Here is a 26,430-nt window from a genome sequence, read left to right as displayed (position 1 = left end):
CGGAGCAGGTGCTGTTGAGGGAAGAAACGGAGACTTACCAGCTGTAGCCGTGGATATCCACGCGTCTGGAGCTTCCCCAAAGAGAGCCTGACCTGTATAGGGTAGGGACTCCACCCATTTTTTTCTATCCTCCTCAGGGAAAGGAAACGCCACCTGTACCCGTTTAGGGATCTGGAATTTTTTCTCAGGTTTACCCATGCTTTCTCAAATATAGCATTCAATTCCTTTGACGCAAGGAAGGTTAGCGAGGCTTTTTTATTTTCAGTGAAAAAGGCCTCCTCAACCTTGTCAGGTGTGGTATCATTAATATTCAACACATCCCTGATAGCCTCTATCATCAATTGCACCCCGCGACACATCCACATCACCGCCTGTGGTGTCAGTATCGGTATCCATGTCATCTTGTGTGACATGCACAAGCGCACGCTTATGGGGGTATATAGCGGAGCATCATGAGGTAACAGAAACCGGCCATACTGCTATAGAGTTCTGTAATACCTGGGTTGCAGATTCATTACTTGCAACCCTGTCAGAAATCTAAGGGAATCCACGATTTGATAGAGGAAAACCACTCTGTGCTAAACCAGTGCTATCCTGATTACATGGAATGGGATCATCCTGGGAGGACAAATCCTCTGCAGCATATGACACAGTGTCCTTGGACATAACTAAAGGAGACCACCAAACACTCTACACACACACAGATGAGGGCAGAGTTTCCCCCCCAAGAATGGCAAGAGAGACACAGAGATTGCCCAACCCACACACAGAGCTTTTACCAAAGGGAGACCTCTTATCAGCGCTGACTGTGCACCATAATAGGACACACAGTCGTATTACAGCCTCCCCCCCCCTTCTAATACCCCCTGGTACCGTTTACAGATAGCTGGAGTTGCAGTGGAGGGACCCGATTCTCCTTCTAAGTGCTGTGCAGGCAGGAAAATGGCGCTGAAACGCTGCTGGGTCTGCTCTGAGGAGAAGCTCCGCCCCCTTAATGGTGCTGTCTTCCAACTCTTCATGGATTATACTGGCCTGAGGAATTAGTGCTGGCTTAGATCCAAGCACCCCGACAGGCTTCTGGACCAGTGTAGGGGGTAAGCGCTGGCCCAGTGCGCCCCTCACAGCGCCGCACCATGTACCGCTGAGCCTTCTTAGGAGCGCAGTTAATTCTGCGCTCCCTCCCCGCTGCCGCCACCTTCACACCGGCCCCCCGCTTGCTAGGGGGGTCGGTGTCTCATTCGCCACTTCTTCAGCTCTGTAAGGGGGTGGCGGCATGCTGCTGGGGCGAGCGATCCCCTGTGGCAGGGAGCGATCCGACCCCTCTGGTGCTCAGTGTCCAGTCAGCGGAGACAGTGGCTCAGACCCTGCAGGGCGGATACTGCTCCCCCCCTTAGTCCCACGCTGCAGGGAGGCTGTTGCCAGCAGCCTCCCTGTAAAATAAAAAAAACTCTAACAAACTGTTTACTAGGAAAACTCTGGAGAGCTCCCTTAGCTGTGACCGGCTCCTCCGGGCACATTTTCTAAACTGAGTCTGATAGGAGGGGCATAGAGGGAGGAGCCAGCCCACACTCTCAAACCCTTAAAGTGCCAATGGCTCCTGGTGGACCCGTCTATACCCCATGGTACTAATGTGGACCCCAGCATCCTCTAGGACGTAAGAGAAAGCATGGCGCGCAGAGCGCGCCACCATGCCTGCAGCGTGGTTAGCGCAGCGAGCCCGCAAGGGGCTCATTTGCGCTCGCCCAGCTGTCGGTATACCGGCGGTCGGGGTTCTGGCCGTCGGGAGCCCTGCCGCCGACATTACATACTGCACCCTTTTAAAACAGCAAGTTTCATGTTGTTATGAAGGGTATCCGTTCACATGGTCGACCATGTTATGGTCGACAGTCATTAGGTCGACCTCTATTGGTCGACATTGACATGGTCGACACATGAAAATGGTCGACACGTGAAAGGTCGACACATGCAAAGGTCGACATGAGTTGTTTTTTTTAAAAAAAAAATTCTTTTGGGGAACTTTTCCATACTTTACGATCCACATGGACTACGATTGGAACGGTAAAGTGTGCCGAGCGAAGCGGTAGCGGAGCGAAGGCACCATGCCCGAAGCATGGCGAGCGAAGCGAGCCATGCGAGGGGACGTGGTGCACTAATTGGGGTTCCCAGTCACTTTACGCAAAAAACGACACAAAAAAAGAGTAAAAAAACTCATGTCGACCTTTTGATATGTCGACCATTTCCATGTGTCGACCATGTGTCCATGTCGACCATGTCAATGTCGACCAATAGTGGTCGACCTAATGACTGTCGACCATAACATGGTCGACCATTCATACCGGAACCGTTATGAAGGGGGTGGCATAAAGTAGCAGCACTGTAACTATTGTTCTTGAAGAAGACAAGCCTAGCCTCTGTCGGAGAGATGTTTATAGCACTTATTGCTTGGTAAAGTCAAGGTAGTACTCTATCATATGTTCTGATTATTTGATCACAATCAGCTCTGTTACATAGGAGTCTATTGGTGATCAGAGGTAGTTACACCACAGATTCTAGATTTGCATATAAACACACTCAGCTTAGAAAGACAGGTCTTGTGAGCTTTATTCACATGTGAATAGAGAGAAGAAAGCTCACATACACATCTTTGATCTCTATGGGGAAATGCCAGTACAACAAACACTACTGCCCCTAGGGCCTGATTCAGAGAATTATGGTGAATCTTTTTTTATGATCTGCGCATGCTCAGAAGCCGCGGTGCTGGTCGCAGTGCGGCTGCAGACATCAGGTGAGTGACAGGTGGCAGCTGTTTGGGAGCATGGAAATGGACCATTCCAGAAAACTGGTGCATGCCTTCCCCGCTTTCTAGCCACGCCAAAGACAATGGCTGCACTTCGGACCCAGCTTTACTGGTCCCAGCAACGTGATTCTGTCAGACATCTTGAGAACCCCGAGGTTTACTCAGATGTCCAATGTTCATGCAGAAGATCCGATGCTCCATCTTCTTTGCATGTTTTAGCGCAGCCCCTGCGATGCCTGAACCAAAATCTTTGACTCACGCCCTTAGTAAGATGTATGATAGAAAGGAATAAGGGGGAGCAGAACATGCTCTGTTTTTTCATCCATACTATGGTTTGGGAAATGAAGCTGTGTGCACTGACCAATGAAATTTATGTGAGCTTTTATCTCCCTTCTTTTTACCTTTTCAAATAAATATATTGGTGCTTAAAATGCATTTGTTAGCAAGATACACAGGAAATTACAACATTTTCATTAAACTCTCCATCAGCAGAACAAGTAACTGTTTTTCAGCAATTAAAACTTGTTGATGATCAATGGATGATGATCAATGGAAGAGTAAGTAGACCACACTTTTCAGTGTTCAATGTCCTCCACAGGCATTCATTTTCATTTTATGTTAAATGAAAATTACAGTACTGTGTTCCTTTTGTTTGTTTCCATTTTAAAACCAGCAGGTCCTGTGTAATTATGTACAGTATTCTTCTATCACTCACTGTTATCCTTAAATGCTCATCGTCCAGCAGAGAAAAAATATTTCTCATTTATCCAACTGTAACCACTGAGGAATCATATTTATTTTAATTAAAAAAACGCATCAGGAATAGTGCATAATTTATGTAATAAGATCTCTTTAAACGGAGTATGATTATCCATCGCTGACAGTTTCTAAAAGGCCAGAAACAGAAATTGAGGCGCGGCTACCGGGCTGTCACCATCCAAAGTCCCAATGCCACATTAGAGGTTAACAGAGTGGTGCCTGCTAGGAGGATGAAAAACCCCAAAAGCTCTCTGTTCTCCTTCTCTACTATAAGAGAACTCAATGTGGCTTCAAGGAAAGAGCTTAGTATCCACTGGCCATCCAGAGCAAAGCAAGGGACAGCATTGATCACTGCTAGGGCTCCGGAGAGAGAAATCACATATCTGAGTGCAATTTAGCATAAAACAACCAAAATGTAAAAAAATCTATCTAAACAGGTTAAAAAACAAACAAACAAACAAACAAACAAACAAACATCTAATACCGCTTAAAGTTTCTATAATTTTACCAAGAAAGACCAATATCATTGTTTTATGTTACAGAAATCCAGCCACTGCAAATAATTATATTTCGTAATGCACCTAAAAACTAGAGATGAGCGGGTTCGATTTTACTCGGATTTACCGGAATCTCCGTCACGTGTTTTGGATAGCCAATGAGAAAAATCCAGAAAATAAGAAATGGCGATAATTCTGGCGTAAAGAACCGAGTAAATCCGGACCCGCTCATCTCTACTAAACACATTGTATATCATGTGTAGCCATTATACTGCAGTCATCTTATGCGCAAACATTTTGTTCAAATATTTAAAGGACTGCCTAAAGCAAAATAAACATGATTTATAAAAAGAGCATATTTACAGACAATGGGGGTCATTCAGAGTTGTTCGCTAGCTGCTTTCGTTCGCAGCGCAGCGATCAGCCAAAAAAACGGCAATGCTGCGCATGCGTGTGGGGCGCACTGCGCATGCGCGTCGTACTTTCACAAACTGAAAGATGCAGTTTCACACAAGCTCTAGCGACGCTTTTCAGTCGCACTGCTGGCCGCAGAGTGATTGACAGAAAGTGGGTGTTTCTGGGTGGTAACTGACCGTTTTCGGGGAGTGTGTGTAAAAACGCAGGCGTGTCGGGAAAAAATGCAGGAGTGGCTGGGGAAACGTAGGCGTGGCTGGCCGAACGCAGGGCGTGTTTGTGACGTCAAAACAGGAACTAAACATTCTGAAGTGATCACTAGCTAGGAGTAAGTCTCGAGCTTCTCTGAAACTGCACAATCTTTTTTTGTAGCAACGCTGCGATCCTTTCGTTCGCACTTCTCCTAAGCTAAGATACACTCCCAGAGGGCGGCGGCTTAGCATTTGCACTGCTGCTAAAAGCAGCTAGCGAGCGATCAACTCGGAATGAGGGCCAATATTAATAAAAGTTATAACCATAGCTTGGGGCACTTCATCTCTTGTGTGCTTTTAGAGTGATCAGTGGCTATGGAAGGTTGAATCTGTGGGCACGATTCAGACCTGATCGCTGTTGTGCGAAATTGCACAGCGGCCAATTATCGAATGACTGCGCATGCGTATGCCCGCAATGCGCAGACACAACGCCAAACAGCGACAGGATGGTGCAAATATTTAGATCACAAGGCGTTCGCAAGGTGATTGACAGGAAGAGGATTGTTTGTGGGTGGTTAAATGGCCGTTTTCTTCGGAGTGTCAGGAAAAACGCAGGCATTCCCAAGCATTTTCAGGGAGGGTGTGTGACATCAGCTCTGGTCCCAATCAGCCTGTTTGTATTGCACTGTAGGAGTAAGTCCTGGGCTATGCACAGACTGCACAGTATGGAAATATACGTTATGGTAAGAACTTACAGTTGATAACGGTATTTCTCCTATGTCCACAGGTTTCCACAGGATAACATTGGGATATGCTGGAGCGACAGCGGATTTGCACCCAACGATCACAAGCTTCTGGCCTCCCAGGATGCACCGGACTCGTCCATATAATCCCGCCCACTGACTCAGTCAAATCAGTTTTTTCCAAAGCATTAAGGCAGGAGCATTATGTAGAACCCTATTTAGGCGAGAAGAACACACATGCACACCTTTCCAAGCAAGGGAAGAGGTTAGTGAGTATAAAGATTCTCAAATCAGGTGTGTCATGGTGGGATCCCCATGGAAACCTGTGGACATAGGAGAAATACCATTATCAACGGTAAGTTCTTACCATAACGTATATTTCTCCGGCAGGGTCCACAGGTTATCCACAGGTTAACATTGGGACTTCCCAAAGCAAATTTTTAGTGGTGGGGAAGCTCCTGATTAGACAGGAGAACCTTTTGCCCGGAAAGGCAAAGGTATCCAAGGCATAATGTCTAATGAATGTGTTAATGGAAGACCATGTGGCTGCCTTACATATTTGTTCTGCTGAAGCACCATGTTGTGCTGCCCATGAAGGACCTACCTTACGTGTAGAGTGAGCAGAGACATTAACCGGAACAGGGAGATCAGCTTGAGAGTATGCTTCTGAAATCGTCATTCGAAGCCATCTTGCTAGCGTCTGTTTAGTAGCAGGCCACCCCCTCTTGTGAAATCCGTAGAGAATGAAGAGAGACTCTGTCTTTCTGATGGCACTGGTATGATCTACGTAGATTCTTAATGCACGGACTACGTCCAGCGATGCTTCTCCCGCAGACAGTCCCGATACCTGAAAAGCCGGGAACTACAATTTCTTCGTTTAGGTGAAACTTTGAAACCACCTTTGGAAGATAACCAGACTTAGTTCTGAGAACTGCTTTATTTAAATAAAAAAAATCAGAAAAGGAGACTTACACGACAGCGCTCCTAAATCTGATACTCTTCTGGTTGATGCCATAGTCAGTAGAAGGAGTACTTTAGCTGTTAACCATTTAAGATCCACTTTCTTAAGTGGCTCAAACGGCGCCCCTTGAAGGGCTTTGAGGACCAGACTTAAATCCCAAGGTACTGCAGGAGGAACAAAAGGTGGTTGAATGCGCAGCATTCCCTGGAAAAAAGTACGCACATCTTGTAAAGTAGCAATTTTCTTTTGAAACCATACAGTCATTGCTGAAACTTGAACTCTCAAGGAAGCCACCTTCAAACCCTTATCCATTCCTGCCTGAAGGAAATCTAAGATTCTGGATACTCTGAAAGATCTTGGATCCATATTTCTTTCACTGCACCGATGCATCGGTGATAAATGCGAGCAGAGGAGGGTTTCCTTGCTCTAAGCATTGTTTGAATTACCTGTTGTGAAAAACCTCTTGACTTCAGGATAGAAGTTTCAACAGCCACGCCGTCAAAGACAGCCGATCCAGATGCCTGTGATAACAGGGACCCTGTTTCATATGGGCTATATGGGACTCCTGCTTCCTAGTAGGTGCTGAGAGCCCATTTTCCAATTCTTCAGCCCTTTCAACAACCACTTTTGCCATCCAGGCTGAGGCCATAGCAGGCCTTATGACTGCCCCTGACAGAGAAAATAGGATTTTGGTACTTACCAGGTAAATCCTTTTCTTTGAATCCATAGGGGGCACTGGAGTACTCTTGGGATATGGACGGCTTCCGCAGGAAACAGGGCACTGAATATTTAAATTTAGAACTCTCCACCCCTCCATATCCCCGAGTGCCTCAGTGTTTTTTACTGAGCCGAACAGGAACTATAGAGAGGTTGACAATGGAGAATTACATATAACATAACGGACAACAACAAAGTTGACACATAACGTTACTGACAACTAAACAGTTGACACCATAACCGATAGAACCTTATAATTTGAACCATTCGGTGAAAACGTGTTACCATAAGATCCCCTGAGCTTAATACAAACCAGGTAAAACTGCTCTGGGTGGGCGTCCAGTGTCCCCTATGGATTCAAAGAAAAGGATTTACCTGGTAAGTACCAAAATCCTATTTTCTTTTTCATCCACTAGGGGTCACTGGAGTACTCTTGGGACGTACCAAATCTTCCCCCGTGGGCGGGAGAGCTGTTTGACACCTGTAACACTAGGCGGCCAAAGCTAGATGCTGAGGCCGCAAAACGTATCAAACTTGTAAAAGCGCACAAACGTGTGCACTGAAGACCATGTAGCCGCACGGCAAAGCTGCGTCATAGAAGCTCCATGACCAGCTGCCCATGAAGCTCCCAAAGAACGTGTGGGATGAGCTGTTACTGATGTAGGCGGCTGTAACCTAGCATTAAGGTAAGCCTGATGTATAGTCAGTTTTATCCATCTGGATAAGGTCTGCTGAGAAGCTGGCCAACCCAACTTGGCAGCATCATAGAGAACAACCAACGTATCCGTATTACGAACTGTAGACGTTCGGGATACATAAACGCGTAATGCGCGTACCACATTCAGAGTTCCCGAATGTGTTGTTAACACAGGAACTACTATTGGTTGAATGATGTAAAAAAATGACACTACATTTGGTAAGAAAGCGGGATTCGTCCGAAGTTCCGCTGTGTCATCAGGAAACACCAAATACGGTGGCTTGCATGACAAGGCACCCAAATGTGAAACACGCCTTGCCGAAGCTAAGGCTAGAAGAAAAATTGTTTTCCAAGTGAGAAACTTTAAATCCACTTGCTGTAAGGGTTCAAAATATGAAGACTGTAAGAAATCTAAAACCAGATTCAAGTCCCATGGCGCTGTAGGTGGAATGAATGGAGGCTGTACTCTGAGGACACCTTGTAGAAAAGTGTACCGACGGCAATAGAGCCAATCGTCTTTGAAAATAAATTGACAACGCAGATACCTGCACCTTTAGTGTAGATAAACGCAGTCCTCCATCTAACCCCGTCTGTAGAAATAACAAAAGACGGGATAACTTGAAAGATGATGTCGGAAACTTCCGAGCTTCACACCAACCTATATAGGCACGCCAAATTCTGTAATAATGAGCTGCCGTAACCGGCTTCCTAGCACGTAACATGGTTGTTATAACCGATACTGGAATGCCCTCTCTTCTTAAGAGGGCGGTCTCAACAGCCACCCTGTCAAACGCAGCCGCGCTAAACCGGGGTAAAAGAATGGACCCTGTTGTAACAGGTCTGGACGTAGTAGGAGCGACCAAGGATCTTATGCGAGTAGTCCGCGGAGATCCGAGAACCAAGCTCTCCGAGACCAATGAGGCACCACTAGTATGGCTGTGACGGACTCTCTTTTGATCCGTTTTAGCAACCGAGAGAGTAGTGGAAACGGTGGAAACAGATACACGAGGCTGTACGGCCACGCGATTGTGAGAGCATCCACCGCCACTGCCTTTGGATCTCTGGTTCTGGACACATACTGGGGCGTTTGGTAATGTGGCGAGGTGCCATCAGATCCACCTGAGGGTAACCCCACCTGTGGACCAACATGTGAAACACCTCTGGATTTAATGCCCAGTCCTTGGATGAAAATTCCGACGGCTGAGATAATCCGCCTCGCAGTTGTCCACTCCCGGAATCAACCCTGCCGACAATATCACCTGGTGGTATTCTGGCCAATTGAGGATTCGAGCTACTTCCCGCATTGCCATGCAGCTGCTCGTTCCTCCCTGGTTGTTGATGTATGCGACTGCCGTCGCGTTGTCTGACTGCACTTGGACAGTCTGAGAGCGAAGCATGTAGTGCTTTGTAAATTGCGCGGAGTTTCAGGACATTTAAAGACAGCAATCTGTCGTGATCCGCCTAGAGACCCTGTCGCTGACAATTTTAAACTACAGCTCCCCAACTTCTGAGACTCTCACCCAGAGTAGAGACACCCTCGCCCTTGGCGACAACCTCACCCTGTGGGGAATCTGCCGATGCGAGGGCAACCACTGTGCGAGCACATGCTGTGGAAATGGACGCGAGTGCAAACCTCCGACCTGAAGCGCTTCGAAAGCCACCACCATTGTTCCTAATAGGCGAATACACAAATGTACCGAGAGTGTGCGTGGCTTGAACACTAATTGTACCAGATGGCGAATAATCTGTACTTTTTGGTGTAGTAGGTAAATTCTATGATTTACCGTATCTCGAATCATACCTAGGAATTGAAGTCGTTGAGACGGAATTAGATGCGATTTCTTGAAGTTGACACTGCAACCGTGGTGTACGTTAGCAGCGCAAGTTGGAGGAGCATCTGTTGAGACGGAGCTCTTATGAGCAGATCGTCTAAGTACGGAACGATTGTCACTGCCAGGGATCTGAGATGAGCTATCATCACAAACGTCACTTTGGCGAATATCCGTGGCGCTGACGAGAGGCCAAACGGTAGAGCCTGACACTGTTAATGGTGTGGCGTATTGCAAAACGCAAGAACCTCTGATGAGGTGACCAAATCGGAATGTGTAAGTACGCATCCTGGAAATCAAGTGCAATCATGCAATCTTGCGGCTCCAAATCTGCAAATACTGACCGCAGAAATTCCATCTTCAATCTGTAGTAAGTGACTTACTGATTGAGACTGTGACGGAGCCCTCCGGCTTCGGTACCACAAACAGACGGGAATAATAACCCTGACCTTGCTGGTGTACCAGGCCTGGAATTAAAAACTGCTGAATCCAGCAGAGACTGAATGGCAATCTGCCAAAACGCCTTCTTGTCATCCGACAGAGGCAGTCCTGTCTTGAAAAAGCGCAGTGGCGGGAGACAGCTTTCTTTTAACCCTAAATTGTGAATACATCCAGTGGATGTCTGGAATCCCGGCTAATGTAACGTCTAAAGGCGCGCTCCCACAATTGGAAATCCGAGATGACCTGGGAGCCTGTCAAGCCACTGGCTTATTGGTGACTTGGCGTTACAATTTCTGTACCACAGCCTTGAAAAGACTGAAGTCTAAAGGATTTAAACGCCGGACCAGAGTATTTCCGCCGTATTCTTTTGACCTCTGACTCCGCTTGCCAAGAACGCAGCCAGAGTCGTTGTCGTGCAGTAACTAGCGACGATGAAAAGCGAGAAGCGAGCTAACATTCTGCAGCAGAAGCTGTACATAGATACTCAGCAGCTTGTCAGATTTGATTAACGATAAGTATAACGTGATCGTCATTGTTTCCATACATAGTGCGCCTTAGTGACCCAAATGTATCTTGGGTCTTTATAAGGTTTGACACAGACGAATTCACCAATGGCGGATTCTCCAATGTAGATGTCACTGTGTGGAAACGGGTAAATAGACTTAAATCTGTGAGGTATAGAACAGGTTATTCGCTTATTTCTACTAACCTCTTAGTAAGATATCGTAAATAAGAAGCCCATTGGAGATCTCTGTCGTTTAGTAAATACGACTGATTATATGTTAGAGGCTCCTTAGTCTCTGTCCTCACCCTTATTTAGCGCCGTGCGGTTTGGCATAGAATTGTCAGACTGCAACATAGCAGAAATGGTTAAATTAGAAGACCAATTAAATTAACACCCTGTTACCCAAAGTGAAGTTGGACCTTTACAAAGGCTGAGACTCCTCCGTTAGAGCTGGCGGTGTCACCCGAGACTCCGATCTTGCCGCTCCTGTCGAGCGGCGGCCAATTTTAATTGCCAACCCAGCCATTACATTTGCTTAACATAGGATCTGGGAATGAAACCGGCTTCCGGAGTGGAAACCTACAAAACATAGATTTATGTACAGACATTATTTTTTAGTCTTTGCTGGTGCCTTACTCATTATGCAGACAGACAACACAATAGACAAAGACAGACACTTGCACGACTCAGTAAAATTATTACTTAAGGTGTGTAATATATATATATATATATATATATATATATATATATATATATATATATGGCCGAAGTGCAGTTCACATGGCCAGCCTATGTGAAACCTGAACCAAAATTCCCACTAACACCCCTGCGCCTCCGGTGGAGTTAGAGATGTAGGACAGGAACGTTCTGGAATTACAAACAGGAAGAAAACAGGAAGCATGGTTACAATGGCCCTTATGCCATGCTTACACTGATAATCACAGGTTAGGGTACAATACTCCTGTGTATAATATAGGCTCAATAGTCTATTAATATACCTATGGTGCCTGAATATGAAATCTTGTCATGCAGCCTTATAAGTTTCTCTCCCCTGCAGCAGCGCTGTCTGTGATCAGACTTGTCCCCCCCCCCCCTCCCCCTGTGCTCCGTGTAGTTTAGCGGGGAGCGGGTGCCGGGAAGCTGACCTTCATTGCAGGGAGGCGGGGGACGCTTGTGAGGAGAGCCGCTGAGCGAACGGAGATCGGCTGTCTGGAGCTAGCGGCTTCCGGCGGCGCTAGTGTGAGCGCTGAGCATCCTCAGCTGCGGCGGTTGTCCCCCTCTTAGCGCTGGATACAGCGCGGACGGAGCGGCTGGGGCAGGCGGACGGAGCGGCTGGGCGGCCGGACAGAGCGGCTGGTGTATTAGCGGCGGGTGCGGGCGGCGGTTAAACACGGACCCCACACAGCGGGGCGGCAGCGTGCGCTGACCGCCCCGTCCCCCCCAGCATACCTTGTCTCATGTAGGGAGGGCTGCGACGGGGCTCCTGTCTGTAAGCTCCGTCCAGCTGTTGCATCAGGTCATGGCTGTGACGGGGCTTCTTTCTGTAAGCTCCGTCCAGCTGTAGCAGCAATCAGTGAGCTGCGTGTGGCTGTGAGGGTGCTCTTTGTGAGGACCGACACGCCATGCGCTGCTTCTGTGCAGCGGCACTATCCCGGACCCATGTTTTTAGGAGAAACTGGGAAGGGATGTGCTTGAAATAGTAATAAAAAGGTAAAAATGGGGGGCGTGGCCTGGAGGCTGAAGTGGAAGGAAGCTCACACAGAGAGCTCCGCAATAAAAGAGAGTTAAAATCTCAATATCTCTCCCCCTGTCCCGTAGAAACCCTCTAAACATAACCCCCCTGACCGTGGGACCAACACACTACAGTGGAACAGAGCCGCGGAATCGGGGAGCTGGTATACTGGCTCCCGCGGATTGCGGCCTACCCACCACCATAAAGCCGGGGCCTAAATTTTGGTGATTGACGCGGCAGGCCGGACGGAGCACCAGACCGGAGGGCGCCCCTGGAACACACCTGTATGCGCCACCTGAGACCGGACCTCCTCACCGACTCATCGCGACACCCGGCGCCACGGGAGAGAAGAGAGGCGGCTGGAACACGGACGCCGAGGAACCTGGGCTCCGAGGGCGGTGGCCATCTTGGGTCTCGAGACTAACGGAGTGAGGGGACAGCGGGTCGAACGTGTGGCCCGACGGCTCCGTGCAGCTACAGAGGTGAGCCGCTCCCCTGACTCACCCCACCGCTACTGACACCTGCACCACGCACCAGCGGACAGCCGCCGCCGGAGACCCGGAGCTAGACTGCTAGACACCGGGGAAAACGAGGCAACATTGCAGACCTTACCCTGCGGTTGGCGCATATTGCCCCTCTAGGACTAAGCAATAGCAGACCCCTGAGGACCCGCTTACCTCCACATCCCCGACCCATTGACATCTGGGAGTGGGGGGCAAATCATGCCAACGCAGACACTGGGTGCCCGCTGCTAGGAACCTGCCGCTGAGTTGCACCACACAGGTGTACACTATATCACGCCAGATACCTACCCCCACAGCACCAAGAGGCTTGTTTGCACATCTATCACTCCTCGGACAGGGGTGAGACCTGCTACTAAACCACACACACCTGATCTACCTACGCTGTGCTGAATTATACTCCACTCACCCACCCCGCACCACTTACTCCACCGAAACGCACACAAACAAGTGTGCAACAAATGACGGCGGCCATTTTGGGTCTTAAAGAAAGTGCTGACCCGGCTGCCCGAGGGATCCCTGGCATCCTACAGCAACGAGCTGTTATTACCTGCTAGCCCCTTGGATCCCATACTACCCCTCTACCTCAACCCAACCTAATACAACACATTGGAGGATATATTCCCCACCATGGAAAAATACGTGGCCAAAACACCACGCACGAACAAAAATTCTCAAAACAAAAACAAAACAACGGCCAAAGAAAGGGAATCCAGTCTTATCCCCCAAGGATCCCCTTCTTCACCAAACAGGCAAACCATTGACGACACGATATCCACCGATGTCCAAGCTAGCCCATCCTCAATACAGAGGGCCAGAGAAATATCAGACATCATATCTCCATTACTGGATACAAAATTAGCACCCCTAATGGAAGCTATCACGTCAGCAGCAGCACAACTGACCCAACACACCCAGCGCTTGGCTGAAGCCGAAGACCGAATATCTACCTTGGAAGACGACTATCAAACAATCCAATCCCAACAGCAAACACATGACAACACCCTAGTGGCCATGACCGACAAGATCGAAGATTTAGAAAATCGAAATCGACGTAACAACCTACGCCTGATTGGCCTCCCAGAAACCGTCAGACAAGCAGATCTAATGGACTTGGTCACACAATGGCTCCCCACAGCTCTTAATCTACCCCCATCCCCCACCTCATATCTGGTGGAACGAGCCCACCGTATCGGTCCTGACAAACAATTTTCACAATCCTCTTCATCACGCCCCAGGCCAGTCATTTTCAGGCTACTAAACTACCTCGACAAAGCCAAGATCATGGAAGCCTACCGCAAATGCCCTGACCTACGATACAAGGAATCTAAACTTCTTTTGTTCCAGGACTTCTCTTTTCAAGTCTCGACACAACGGCGGGAGTTCTCCCCTATATGCAAGGAACTTTATGCTAAAAACATCTGATTTGCCCTTCTGTACCCGGCAAAACTGAGAATCTTCCATGACGGCAAACCTTACTTCTTCGATAACCCAGATTCAGCTCGGAATTTCCTCAAGTCCCTATCGTCATCACAACCTAATCCTCGAATGGGCGATGCGGACTGATTTTCCCAGACTCAAGTATCTCCCTCCGCTGTTACATCTTTTTCCCTTGTCCAATGGATAACACATGGTTGATGGTTGTTATATGGTTATTGTCATCTCCCCCCCCCCCCCTCTACTAACCAATCTTAAGCTTCTGTTACAGATGGACGGTTATTTCTACTGTCTTCTTGGGTTCAAAAATTTAAAAAATGTTATGACTGGTGGCCTATACTATATCGGCTACTATTTTCTTTTTGCATTGCATTGTCTAGTTATCATATATATGCCCTAACTCCGTTAGTTTGCCCGACACATCATTTTAGTCCTCCCCATGCGAGCTGGGACGGGGGAAAGGACTGTCGCTTATGGTCTCTCCTTCTACGTTCCACTAGAATGGGAATTGGATAATGACAGCCCCTAGGGACACTGAGGCCTCTAAAGATGGCTCAAAGACGTCCCTTAAGTTAGTCTCATGGAACGTAGAGGGCCTAAACACACCAATCAAGAGGAAAAAGGTATTAACCCACCTCAAAAAGTTTCATCCTGATATAGTGTTCCTACAGGAAACACACTGGCGTCTCAATGATCCTAATACACTTAGAGACACCTGGGTTGGAGACTTCAAAAGCGCTTCCTATATCACTAAAACAAGGGGAGTGCTTCTTCTATTTCGCAGATCTTTGAACTATACGATCAAAGACGACTGGGTAGACCCCGAGGGCAGGTTTTTATTCCTGAAGATGGAGGTGGAGGGAGAGCTTTTTACTTTAGCATGTATTTACGCCCCCACAGGACCAAACGCTTCCTTCTTCTCAGATATCTATGTTAAATTGCAGGATTGGACAGAGGGAGTCTTGATCATAGGGGGAGACTTTAATATCGTGCTAGACCCATTACTAGATGTGTCCGGTGGCCCCAGACAGCTGAATTACAGTAGATCCACGCCACCATCCCTGTCACTACTGCAAGACTCCTTACAACTGATAGATCCATGGAGATTCCTCCACCCTGACTCTAGGGAATACTCCTTCTTCTCGCACCCACACAAAATATTCTCCAGACTAGACTACTGGCTAGTACCGGCCCCCGCAATACATAGAATCCTGGACTCCACCATAGCCAACATACTCATATCAGACCATGCTCCCATCACCCTAACAATTAAACTAACTACACCCCGACAATACTCCTATACATGGAGGTTCCCTGAATACCTTGCCCACTCTGAAGACTTCAAACTCTTCTTGACACAATCATATCTCAATTATACACAAGACAACACAGCACACGTCAATGACGCAAACCTTTTCTGGCAGGCTTCCAAACCCGTCCTCAGAGGTCAGATCATTTCCTATGTTGCTGCCAGGAAAAGGAAACTTCGGGAGAGGATGACAGAGGTGTCCCTTCAGGTAGCCTCGACCTATTCCCAGTTACTAGCCAACCCATCCGAGACCAACAGGAAACTATACAAAGACACCAAATCAATATATGACACTCTCTGTGCTGAACAGGCCAAATTATTCCTCTCCTTCCAGTCCAATAAATACTTTCGCTGGGGTAACCGCCCAGGGAAACTGCTAGCAAACATGGTAAAAACCCATGCAACACCTAAGTACATCTCCTCAATTAGAGACACGGACGGACTCACCTCAACGACGCAAGAAGAGATTAGTGACACTTTCTTAACTTTCTTTGAGAAATTATACACCGCACCACCTGACAACCCTATAGCAGGCATGGAATTTTTGACACAGGCAAATCTCCTCACACTCTCTGAGAGCGATAGAGATCTACTCACCAGCCCCGTTACCGCAGCAGAATTGGAATCAACCATCAAATCCCTCACAAATGGGAAATCCCCAGGACCTGACGGTATGTCGGCATCCTATTACAAACTACTCCTCCCACACTTAAGCGAACACCTTAGGCGATTATATAATGCGCTTTTGGAAGGGCACCCTGCCCCAACAGATTTTAACACAGCCCGAGTCATAGTCCTCCCTAAACCTAATAAGGATCATACCTTAGTATCATCCTATCGCCCAATTTCACTGTTAAACCAAGATTTTAAAATATTTACAAAGATTCTTGCCACCCGTCTCCAGGCAGTCCTACCAAAACTACTACATCCAGCCCAGACAGGATTCATGCGTAATAGACACTCAGTACACAATGTTCGCTCATTGCTGGCAGCCATGTATAAAACCCACGACTCATCAGAATTAGACAATATGGTACTGAGCTGTGACGCGGACAAAGCCTTCGACCGAGTGTCCTGGGCCCACATAGATAGACTACTCAGACTTCAAAACTTTGGCACTGCTTTTGTTAAGGTGTTCCATATTATTTATCAAACGCCACAAGCCTTTCTGACGGTGAATGGCCACAATTCAAGACTATTCTCCTTATACCGTGGCACCAGACAAGGCTGCCCCCTATCCCCCCTGTTATTCAATTTAGCCTTGGACCCCCTCCTTCGCCACTTCTGCAAAGAAAACAGATGGCACGGCATAAAACTGGCCAACCACGAAATCAAATTCTCAGCATTTGCAGATGACATCCTACTTTACTTTAGCAATCCCCGAAAAGCCATACCGTACCTACTCAACATCCTTGACTCATTTGAACTAGTTTCTGGCTTTAAAATCAACCCCTCCAAAACAGAAGCCTTAGCCTTCTTTCCCTCAAAAAAGGCAGGCTGGGGTGATACGTTCCCATTCCAATGGGCCCCAAACAATAGCATTACTTACCTAGGGATCAAATTCCCTGATCACCCATCCAAATTATACTCACTTAATCTCCCCCCATTATTGGCCAGGACATACACAGACTTCGCCAGATGGTCTCACCTTCCCCTCACGTATACTGGCAGGAGTCATTTGTACAAAATGATAAGTTTTCCCCGCCTCCTTTATGTACTACAGATGCTCCCACTGATCCCACCCAAACACATACTAACCCAATTAGACAAAGCACTATCCAAATTTATTTGGGCAAATAAACACCCCAGATTCTCGTTATTCAAACTACGCCAGCCACGCTCTCTCGGAGGCCTTAATTTACCATGCCTTTACTCATACGCCTTGGCAGCCAACTACAGGATTGCTTTGGACTGGATTAACGGACGCGATATATACGCTAACACTCAACTGGAACAGTCTTTTGTCCCATCCAGAATCTGGTATCCTTACTACACACCACACCTGCATCCCTGCCACACTGTATATCAAACAACATACTTATTTCTTCTCTGTGCGTTGCATGGAGACAGACCCGTTCTCGATTGAAAATATCACAATACACATCATTATTTTTACCTCTCTGGAATAACCCAGATTTCAAACCCCACAACACCTCCCCTATATTTCAGACTTGGCACGGTGGCGGACTGAAATTCATTCACCATTTCCTACATGCCGAAACTCTAACCCTACTTACACATTCTCAACTCATAACACGCTTCCCATCCTTACCAATCCCATTTTTTCCCTTCCTTCAAGCATGTAGCTACGTACAAAAGGTTACATCTTCATTAACTACACAAGATAGCTCCCATGCCCTGGACAAAACTTTACGACGCACCCAAGATGGTAACTTTCCCACAGCACTCATATATACATATTCCCGCACTCTACTAGATGTAGAAACCGGCTCAATAGGACTCCTAAAGTGGAAACTGGAATTCCCAGACCTCACAATGAAACTGATCCTGGAGGCCAACACCTACTTAGATAAAACACTAGGCTCAGTCACATACTCAGAAATGCACCAAAAAATACTACATAGAGCATATATCACTCCCAAACTACGACACCTTATTGGAGCAGCCCCATCCTCTCACTGCTTCAAATGCACTGCTCCAGAAGCAGACCTCGTACACTGCCTGTGGTCGTGCCCAAAGGTATATGCACTCTGGCAGGCACTCCAATCATATATCACAACAGACTTACAGCTACAATTTACCATTACCAAGACGTGGGCATTTTGGGGCATATTCCCGAAACAACACCCCCCCGATCTACCCAGGGGACACCGCATTCTCTTAATTAAACCGACGGCAGCCACAAAAAAAACGATCCTCTCACAATGGATATCCACTGACCCAACCCCCATCTCATTACTACATCCTAGGATCTCTCATCTATTCCACCTAGATTGGACCAACACCGCTTTACAGAAAGACAAACTGACCGAGAAATTTTTCCATACTTGGCTACCCTATGTCCAGACCCTCCCCCAGGTTACAAGTGAAGCTCTGCGGAAATGTTTCAAAGATACCAAATGGTACTTACAGGAGACATTGGACACCGCACCTCCCCCCTTTTGAGCCACAGACTATGTAACCCATATATATATCACCTACATCTCCATACCCCAGTGGCTGACACACACCCTCTACTGTTACCATAATATTGTTAGCTAGGGCTTATACGGAGTACAGGTTGAGTATCCCATATCCAAATATTCCGAAATACGGAATATTCCGAAATACGGACTTTTTTGAGTGAGAGTGAGATAGTGAAACCTTTGTTTTTTGATGGCTCAATGTACACAAACTTTGTTTAATACACAGAGTTATTAAAAATATTGTATTAAATGACCTTCAGGCTGTGTGTATAAGGTGTATATGAAACATAAATGAATTGTGTGAATGTAGACACACTTTGTTTAATGCACAAAATTATAAAAAATATTGGTTAAAATGACCTTCAGGCTGTGTGAATAAGGTGTATATGTAACATAAATGTATTCTGTGCTTAGATTTAGGTCCCATCACCATGATATCTGATTATGGTTTGCAGTTATTCCAAAATACGGAAAAATCCCATATCCAAAATACCTCTGGTCCCAAGCATTTTGGATAAGGGAGACTCAACCTGTATAATTATATTTCTTGGTACTATTTGTTTGTAATGTACTGTTCAAATAATGCAAACTGTTAATTCTGTTCTCCTGGTACTTCACCGGTCAATAAAAACACTTTGAAAAAAAAAAAAAAAAAAAGGTAAAAATGAAAAATTTAAATCAAAAATATTCAAAGATAAGTGTGGGAACCCACACAAGCCTCTGTTAGTGCATGAGCACAGAAAAAACACTGAGGTACTCGGGGATATGGAGGGGTGGAGAGTTCTAAATTTAAATATTCAGTGCCCTGTTTCCTGCGGAAGCCGTCCATATCTCCAGTGACCCCTAGTGGATGAAAAAGAAAATAAGAATTTACTTACCGATAATTCTATTTCTCGGAGTCCGTAGTGGATGCTGGGGTTCCTGAAAGGACCATGGGGAATAGCGGCTCCGCAGGAGACAGGGCACAAAAAGTAAAGCTTTCCGATCAGGTGGTGTGCACTGGCTCCTCCCCCTATGACCCTCCTCCAAGCCTCAGTTAGGTACTGTGCCCGGACGAGCGTACACAATAAGGGAGGAATTTTGAATCCCGGGTAAGACTCATACCAGCCACACCAATCACACCGTACAACTTGTGATCAAACCCAGTTAACAGTATGATAACAAAGGAGCCTCTGAAAGATGGCTTCCTAAACAATAACCCGAATTAGTTAACAATAACTATGTACAATTATTGCAGATAATCCGCACTTGGGATGGGCGCCCAGCATCCACTACGGACTCCGAGAAATAGAATTATCGGTAAGTAAATTCTTATTTTCTCTATCGTCCTAGTGGATGCTGGGGTTCCTGAAAGGACCATGGGGATTATACCAAAGCTCCCAAACGGGCGGGAGAGTGCGGATGACTCTGTAGCACCGAATGAGAGAACTCCAGGTCCTCCTTAGCCAGAGTATCAAATTTGTAAAATTTTACAAACGTGTTCTCCCCTGACCACGTAGCTGCTCGGCAAAGTTGTAATGCCGAGACCCCTCGGGCAGCCGCCCAAGATGAGCCCACCTTCCTTGTGGAGTGGGCCTTTACAGATTTAGGCTGTGGCAGGCCTGCCACAGAATGTGCAAGTTGGATTGTGCTACAGATCCAACGAGCAATCGTCTGCTTAGACGCAGGAGCACCCATCTTGTTGGGTGCATACAATATAAACAACGAGTCAGATTTTCTGACTCCAGCTGTCCTTGCAATATATATTTTTAATGCTCTGACAAAGTCCAGTAACTTGGAGTCCTCCAAGTCACTTGTAGCCGCAGGCACTACAATAGGCTGGTTCAGATGAAATGCTGACACCACCTTAGGGAGAAAATGCGGACGAGTCCGCAGTTCTGCCCTGTCCGAATGGAAAATCAGATATGGGCTTTTGTAAGATAAAGCTGCCAGTTCTGACACTCTCCTGGCCGAAGCCAGGGCTAGTAACATGGTCACTTTCCATGTGAGATATTTTAAATCCACCTTTTTTAGTGGTTCAAACCAATGAGATTTTAGAAATTCCAAAACCACATTGAGATCCCACGGTGCCACTGGAGGCACCACAGGAGGCTGTATATGCAGCACTCCCTTAACAAAAGTCTGGACTTCAGGAACTGAAGCCAATTCTTTTTGAAAGAAAATCGACAGGGCCGAAATTTGAACCTTAATAGATCCCAATTTGAGACCCATAGACAATCCTGATTGCAGGAAATGTAGGAATCGACCCAGTTGAAATTCCTCCGTCGGAGCACTCCGATCCTCGCACCACGCAACATATCTTCGCCAAATGCGGTGATAGTGTTGCACGGTTACTTCCTTCCTTGCTTTAATCAAAGTAGGAATGACTTCTTCCGGCATGCCTTTTTCCTTTAGGATCCGGCGTTCAACCGCCATGCCGTCAAACGCAGCCGCGGTAAGTCTTGAAACAGACAGGGACCCTGCTGAAGCAAGTCCCTCCTTAGAGGTAGAGGCCACGGATCTTCCGTGATCATCTCTTGAAGTTCCGGGTACCAAGTCCTTCTTGGCCAATCCGGAACCACTAGTATCGTTCTTACGCCTCTTTGCCGTATAATTCTCAATACTTTTGGTATGAGAGGCAGAGGAGGAAACACATACACCGACTGGTACACCCAAGGCGTTACCAGCGCGTCCACAGCTATTGCCTGCGGATCTCTTGACCTGGCGCAATACCTGTCCAGTTTTTTTGTTGAGGCGAGACGCCATCATGTCCACCATTGGTCTTTCCCAACGGGTTACCAGCATGTGGAAGACTTCCGGATGAAGTCCCCACTCTCCCGGGTGAAGGTCGTGTCTGCTGAGGAAGTCTGCTTCCCAGTTGTCCACTCCCGGGATGAACACTGCTGACAGTGCTATCACATGATTCTCTGCCCAGCGAAGAATCCTTGCAGCTTCTGCCATTGCACTCCTGCTTCTTGTGCCGCCCTGTCTGTTTACATGGGCGACTGCCGTGATGTTGTCCGACTGGATCAACACCGGTTTTCCTTGAAGCAGAGGTTCTGCCTGGCTTAGAGCATTGTAGATTGCTCTTAGTTCCAGAATGTTTATGTGAAGAGACGTTTCCAGGCTCGTCCACACTCCCTGGAAGTTTCTTCCTTGTGTGACTGCTCCCCAGCCTCTCAGGCTGGCGTCCGTGGTCACCAGGATCCAATCCTGTATGCCGAATCTGCGGCCCTCCAATAGATGAGCACTCTGCAACCACCACAGAAGAGATACCCTTGTCCTTGGAGACAGGGTTATCCGCTGGTGCATCTGAAGATGCGACCCTGACCATTTGTCCAACAGATCCCTCTGGAAAATTCGTGCATGGAATCTGCCGAATGGAATTGCTTCGTAAGAAGCCACCATTTTTCCCAGGACTCTTGTGCATTGATGTACAGACACCTTTCCTGGTTTTAGGAGGTTCCTGACAAGCTCGGATAACTCCTTGGCTTTTTCCTCCGGGAGAAAAACCTTTTTCTGAACCGTGTCCAGAAGCATCCCTAGGAACAGCAGACGAGTTGTCGGCATTAACTGGGATTTTGGAATATTCAGAATCCAGCCGTGCTGTTTTAGCACTTCTTGAGACAGTGCTAATCCCCTCTCTAGCTGTTCTCTGGACCTTGCCCTTATTAGGAGATCGTCCAAGTATGGGATAATTAATACGCCTTTTCTTCGAAGAAGAATCATCATCTCGGCCATTACCTTTGTAAAGACCCGAGGTGCCGTGGACAATCCGAACGGCAGCGTCTGAAACTGATAGTGACAGTTTTGTACAACGAACCTGAGGTACCCCTGGTGTGAGGGGTAAATTGGAACGTGGAGGTACGCATCCTTGATGTCCAAGGACACCATAAAGTCCCCTTCTTCCAGGTTCGCTATCACTGCTCTGAGTGACTCCATTTTGAACTTGAACTTCTTTATGTACAGGTTCAAGGACTTCAGATTTAGAATAGGTCTTACCGAGCCGTCCGGCTTCGGTACCACAAATAGAGTGGAATAATACCCCTTTCCCTGTTGTAGAAGAGGTACCTTGACTATCACCTGCTGAGAGTACAGCTTGTGAATGGCTTCCAAAACCGTCTCCCTTTCTGAGGGGGACGTTGGTAAAGCAGACTTCAGGAAACGGCGAGGCGGATCTGTCTCTAGTTCCAACCTGTACCCCTGAGATATTATCTGCAGGATCCAGGGATCTACCTGCGAGTGAGCCCACTGCGCGCTGAAATTCTTGAGACGACCGCCCACCGCCCCCGAGTCCGCTTGAGAAGCCCCAGCGTCATGCTGAGGCTTTTGTAGAAGCGGGGGAGGGCTTCTGTTCCTGGGAAGGAGCTGCCTGTTGGTGTCTCTTCCCCCTTCCTCTGCCTCGTGGCAGATATGAATATCCCTTTGCTCTCTTGTTTTTAAAGGAACGAAAGGGCTGCGGTTGAAAAGTCGGTGTCTTTTTCTGTTGGGGAGTAGCTTGAGGTAAAAAGGTGGATTTCCCGGCTGTAGCCGTGGCCACCAAATCTGATAGACCGACTCCAAATAACTCCTCCCCTTTATACGGCAAAACTTCCATATGCCGTTTTGAGTCCGCATCGCCTGACCACTGTCGCGTCCATAAACTTCTTCTGGCCGAAATGGACATAGCACTTACCCGTGATGCCAGTGTGCAGATATCCCTCTGTGCATCACGCATATAAAGAAATGCATCCTTTATTTGCTCTAAAGACAGTAAAACATTGTCCCTATCCAGGGTATCAATATTTTCAATCAGGGACTCTGACCAAGCTACTCCAGCACTGCACATCCAGGCTGTCGCTATAGCTGGTCGTAGTATAACACCTGTATGTGTGTATATACTTTTTTGGATATTTTCCATCCTCCTATCTGCTGGATCTTTAAGTGCGGCCGTCTCAGGAGAGGGTAACGCCACTTGTTTAGATAAGCGTGTGAGCGCCTTGTCCACCCTAGGAGGTGTTTCCCAGCGCGCCCTAACCTCTGACGGGAAAGGGTATAAAGCTAATAACTTCTTTGAAATTAGCATCTTTTTATCGGGGGCAACCCACGCTTCATCACATACATCATTTAGTTCTTCTGATTCAGGAAAAACTATAGGTAGTTTTTTCACACCCCACATAATACCCTGTTTAGTGGTACCTGTAGTATCAGCTAAATGTAACGCCTCCTTCATTGCCAAAATCATATAACGTGTGGCCCTACTGGAAAATACGGTTGATTCGTCACCGTCGCCACTGGAATCAGTGCCTGTGTCTGGGTCTGTGTCGACCGACTGAGGCAAAGGGCGTTTTACAGCCCCTGACGGTGTTTGAGGCGCCTGGACAGGCACTAACTGATTGTCCGGCCGTCTCATGTCGTCAAACGACTGCTTTAGCGTGTTGACACTATCCCGTAATTCCATAAATAAAGGCATCCATTCTGGTGTCGACCCCCTAGGAGGTGACATCCCCATATTTGGCAATTGCTCCGCCTCCACACCAATATCGTCCTCATACATGTCGACACACACGTACCGACACACAGCAGACACACAGGGAATGCTCTTAATGAAGACAGGACCCCACTAGCCCTTTGGGGAGACAGAGGGAGAGTTTGCCAGCACACACCAAAAGCGCTATATATGACAGGGATAGCCTTATAATAAGTGCTCCCTGTATAGCTGCTTTTATAATATAATTTTTGCCACTATTTTGCCCCCCCTCTCTTGTTTTACCCTGTTTCTGTAGTGCAGTGCAGGGGAGAGACCTGGGAGCCGTCCTGACCAGCGGAGCTGTGTAAGGAAAATGGCGCTGCGTGCTGAGGAGATAGGCCCCGCCCCTTTTCCGGCGGGCTCGTCTCCCGCTCTTTAGTGTATTCTGGCAGGGGTTAAATATCTCCATATAGCCCCCGGAGGCTATATGTGAGGTATTTTTTAGCCAAATAGGTTTTCATTTGCCTCCCAGGGCGCTCCCCTCCCAGCGCCCTGCACCCTCAGTGACTGCCGTGTGAAGTGTGCTGAGAGGAAAATGGCGCACAGCTGCAGTGCTGTGCGCTACCTTTAGAAGACTGAGGAGTCTTCTGCCGCCGATTCTGGACCTCTTCATGTTTCAGCATCTGCAAGGGGGCCGGCGGCGAGGCTCCGGTGACCATCCAGGCTGTACCTGTGATCGTCCCTCTGGAGCTGATGTCCAGTAGCCAAGAAGCCAATCCATCCTGCACGCAGGTGAGTTCACTTCTTCTCCCCTAAGTCCCTCGTTGCAGTGATCCTGTTGCCAGCAGGACTCACTGTAAAATAAAAAACCTAAGCTAAACTTTCTCTAAGCAGCTCTTTAGGAGAGCCACCTAGATTGCACCCTTCTCGGCCGGGCACAAAAATCTAACTGAGGCTTGGAGGAGGGTCATAGGGGGAGGAGCCAGTGCACACCACCTGATCGGAAAGCTTTACTTTTTGTGCCCTGTCTCCTGCGGAGCCGCTATTCCCCATGGTCCTTTCAGGAACCCCAGCATCCACTAGGACGATAGAGAAAATATGTTTTTCAAAAAACCATCCACTCTTCTGTCTGTGACATCATTTAATGGTAGATGGCAAAGGTAAAGTAGATTTTCGCACTAGTCGAATGACGTGCGTATCTACCTTAGGAGGCACTTCTCTTTTTAAACAGTCCCCAGTTGGAAAAGGGTAGTAAGAATCCCATTTTTTTGGAATTCTACATCTCCGTAGCCCAAGGTTCCTCCATGATTTCCATCAGTTCCTCTGACCCTGGAAACTCAACCCTAACTGTTCTGGGACGTTTAAACAAAGGTGCTTTAGTTTTAACTATTGGCTCAGCTGAATCTTCTAGAGACAGAATTGCTCCAATTAATTCAGCTATATCTTCTGAGCTGAAACCCTCCCTATGTCCTTCATATGGTGAATTAGAGTATATGGAGTCATCATCTGTTACATCCTCCTGTGTAGCCTGTGAATTTGATGATATATTTACCCTTGGTTTATCAGCTTGTTGACTTGTAGAAGCTGTTGAGGCTATACCATAAGATGGGAGATGCATGTATGGGTTAATAGTGTACCCTATTCCTGCGGTTGGAGCTGCAGGGACCAACCTGTCAGCTATAGTAGATAGAGCTTGTGCAAATATGGCCCAAGGTGGATCTATTTGTTGCTGAACAGGGATCTGCCTTGTAATCTGCTGGAACGAAAAACAATTTGCACATAACCCCTCATTTGCCAAAGATTGAGTTATTACCCCACCTTGCAGGATAAACATGTTTTGAGTGTTGGTGTTACTGTTAATGTAACCTCGTCACCTTTGCTGCTCTTAGACATGATAAACAATCAGCTTTTCCACAGTACTACACAATCTGTGACTGAAAACACTTCATATGCATAAAAGTGATATCAATCTGACCCCAACCCAAGCACCAGCATTGAGGTTCAGAAAAAACACTGATAAACATATATAAAGTCAGCAATCACACTAGCAGTCAGCCACATGTTATATATTAGTCATATGAGCATGCGATCAACCACAAACACATTTCAAGTATGTAGGCGTACATTTACTGTTTTCTGTATTATACCGTTATTTCAATGTATTCAGACACAGTTGCGGAGAAAATCACAGTATCGTACAAACTCATATGCAATAGGCACTAAACTTAACTATTCATACTATAACAGTAGACAGAATTTTAGTGCTGTATAAACCCTTACTCGGTAGAGTGGGATACAGGGAGACT

At 47.1% G+C, this 26,430-nt stretch overlaps 1 protein-coding gene across 3 annotated transcripts in view; it reads right to left on the bottom strand.

The window, feature by feature from the left end:
- Positions 1–2,576: 2,576 nt before the first annotated feature.
- Positions 2,577–26,430, bottom strand: part of MBTPS2 (membrane bound transcription factor peptidase, site 2) — a 354,709-nt gene continuing 330,855 nt past the window's right edge. For all 3 annotated transcript variants that reach the window (XM_063955767.1, XM_063955765.1, XM_063955766.1), the window contains exon 11: positions 2,577–3,939. In XM_063955767.1, coding sequence (XP_063811837.1) covers positions 3,717–3,939 — 223 coding nt within the window. In that variant the 3' untranslated portion in view covers positions 2,577–3,716. The remainder of the gene's footprint in view (positions 3,940–26,430) is intronic.

Source organism: Pseudophryne corroboree, chromosome 2 (genome assembly GCF_028390025.1).
Source record: "Pseudophryne corroboree isolate aPseCor3 chromosome 2, aPseCor3.hap2, whole genome shotgun sequence".
Classification (NCBI taxonomy): Eukaryota; Metazoa; Chordata; class Amphibia; order Anura; family Myobatrachidae; genus Pseudophryne; species Pseudophryne corroboree.
The sequence above is the reverse complement of the archived record's forward strand: the minus strand, read 5'-3'. Positions and strand labels throughout refer to the sequence as shown.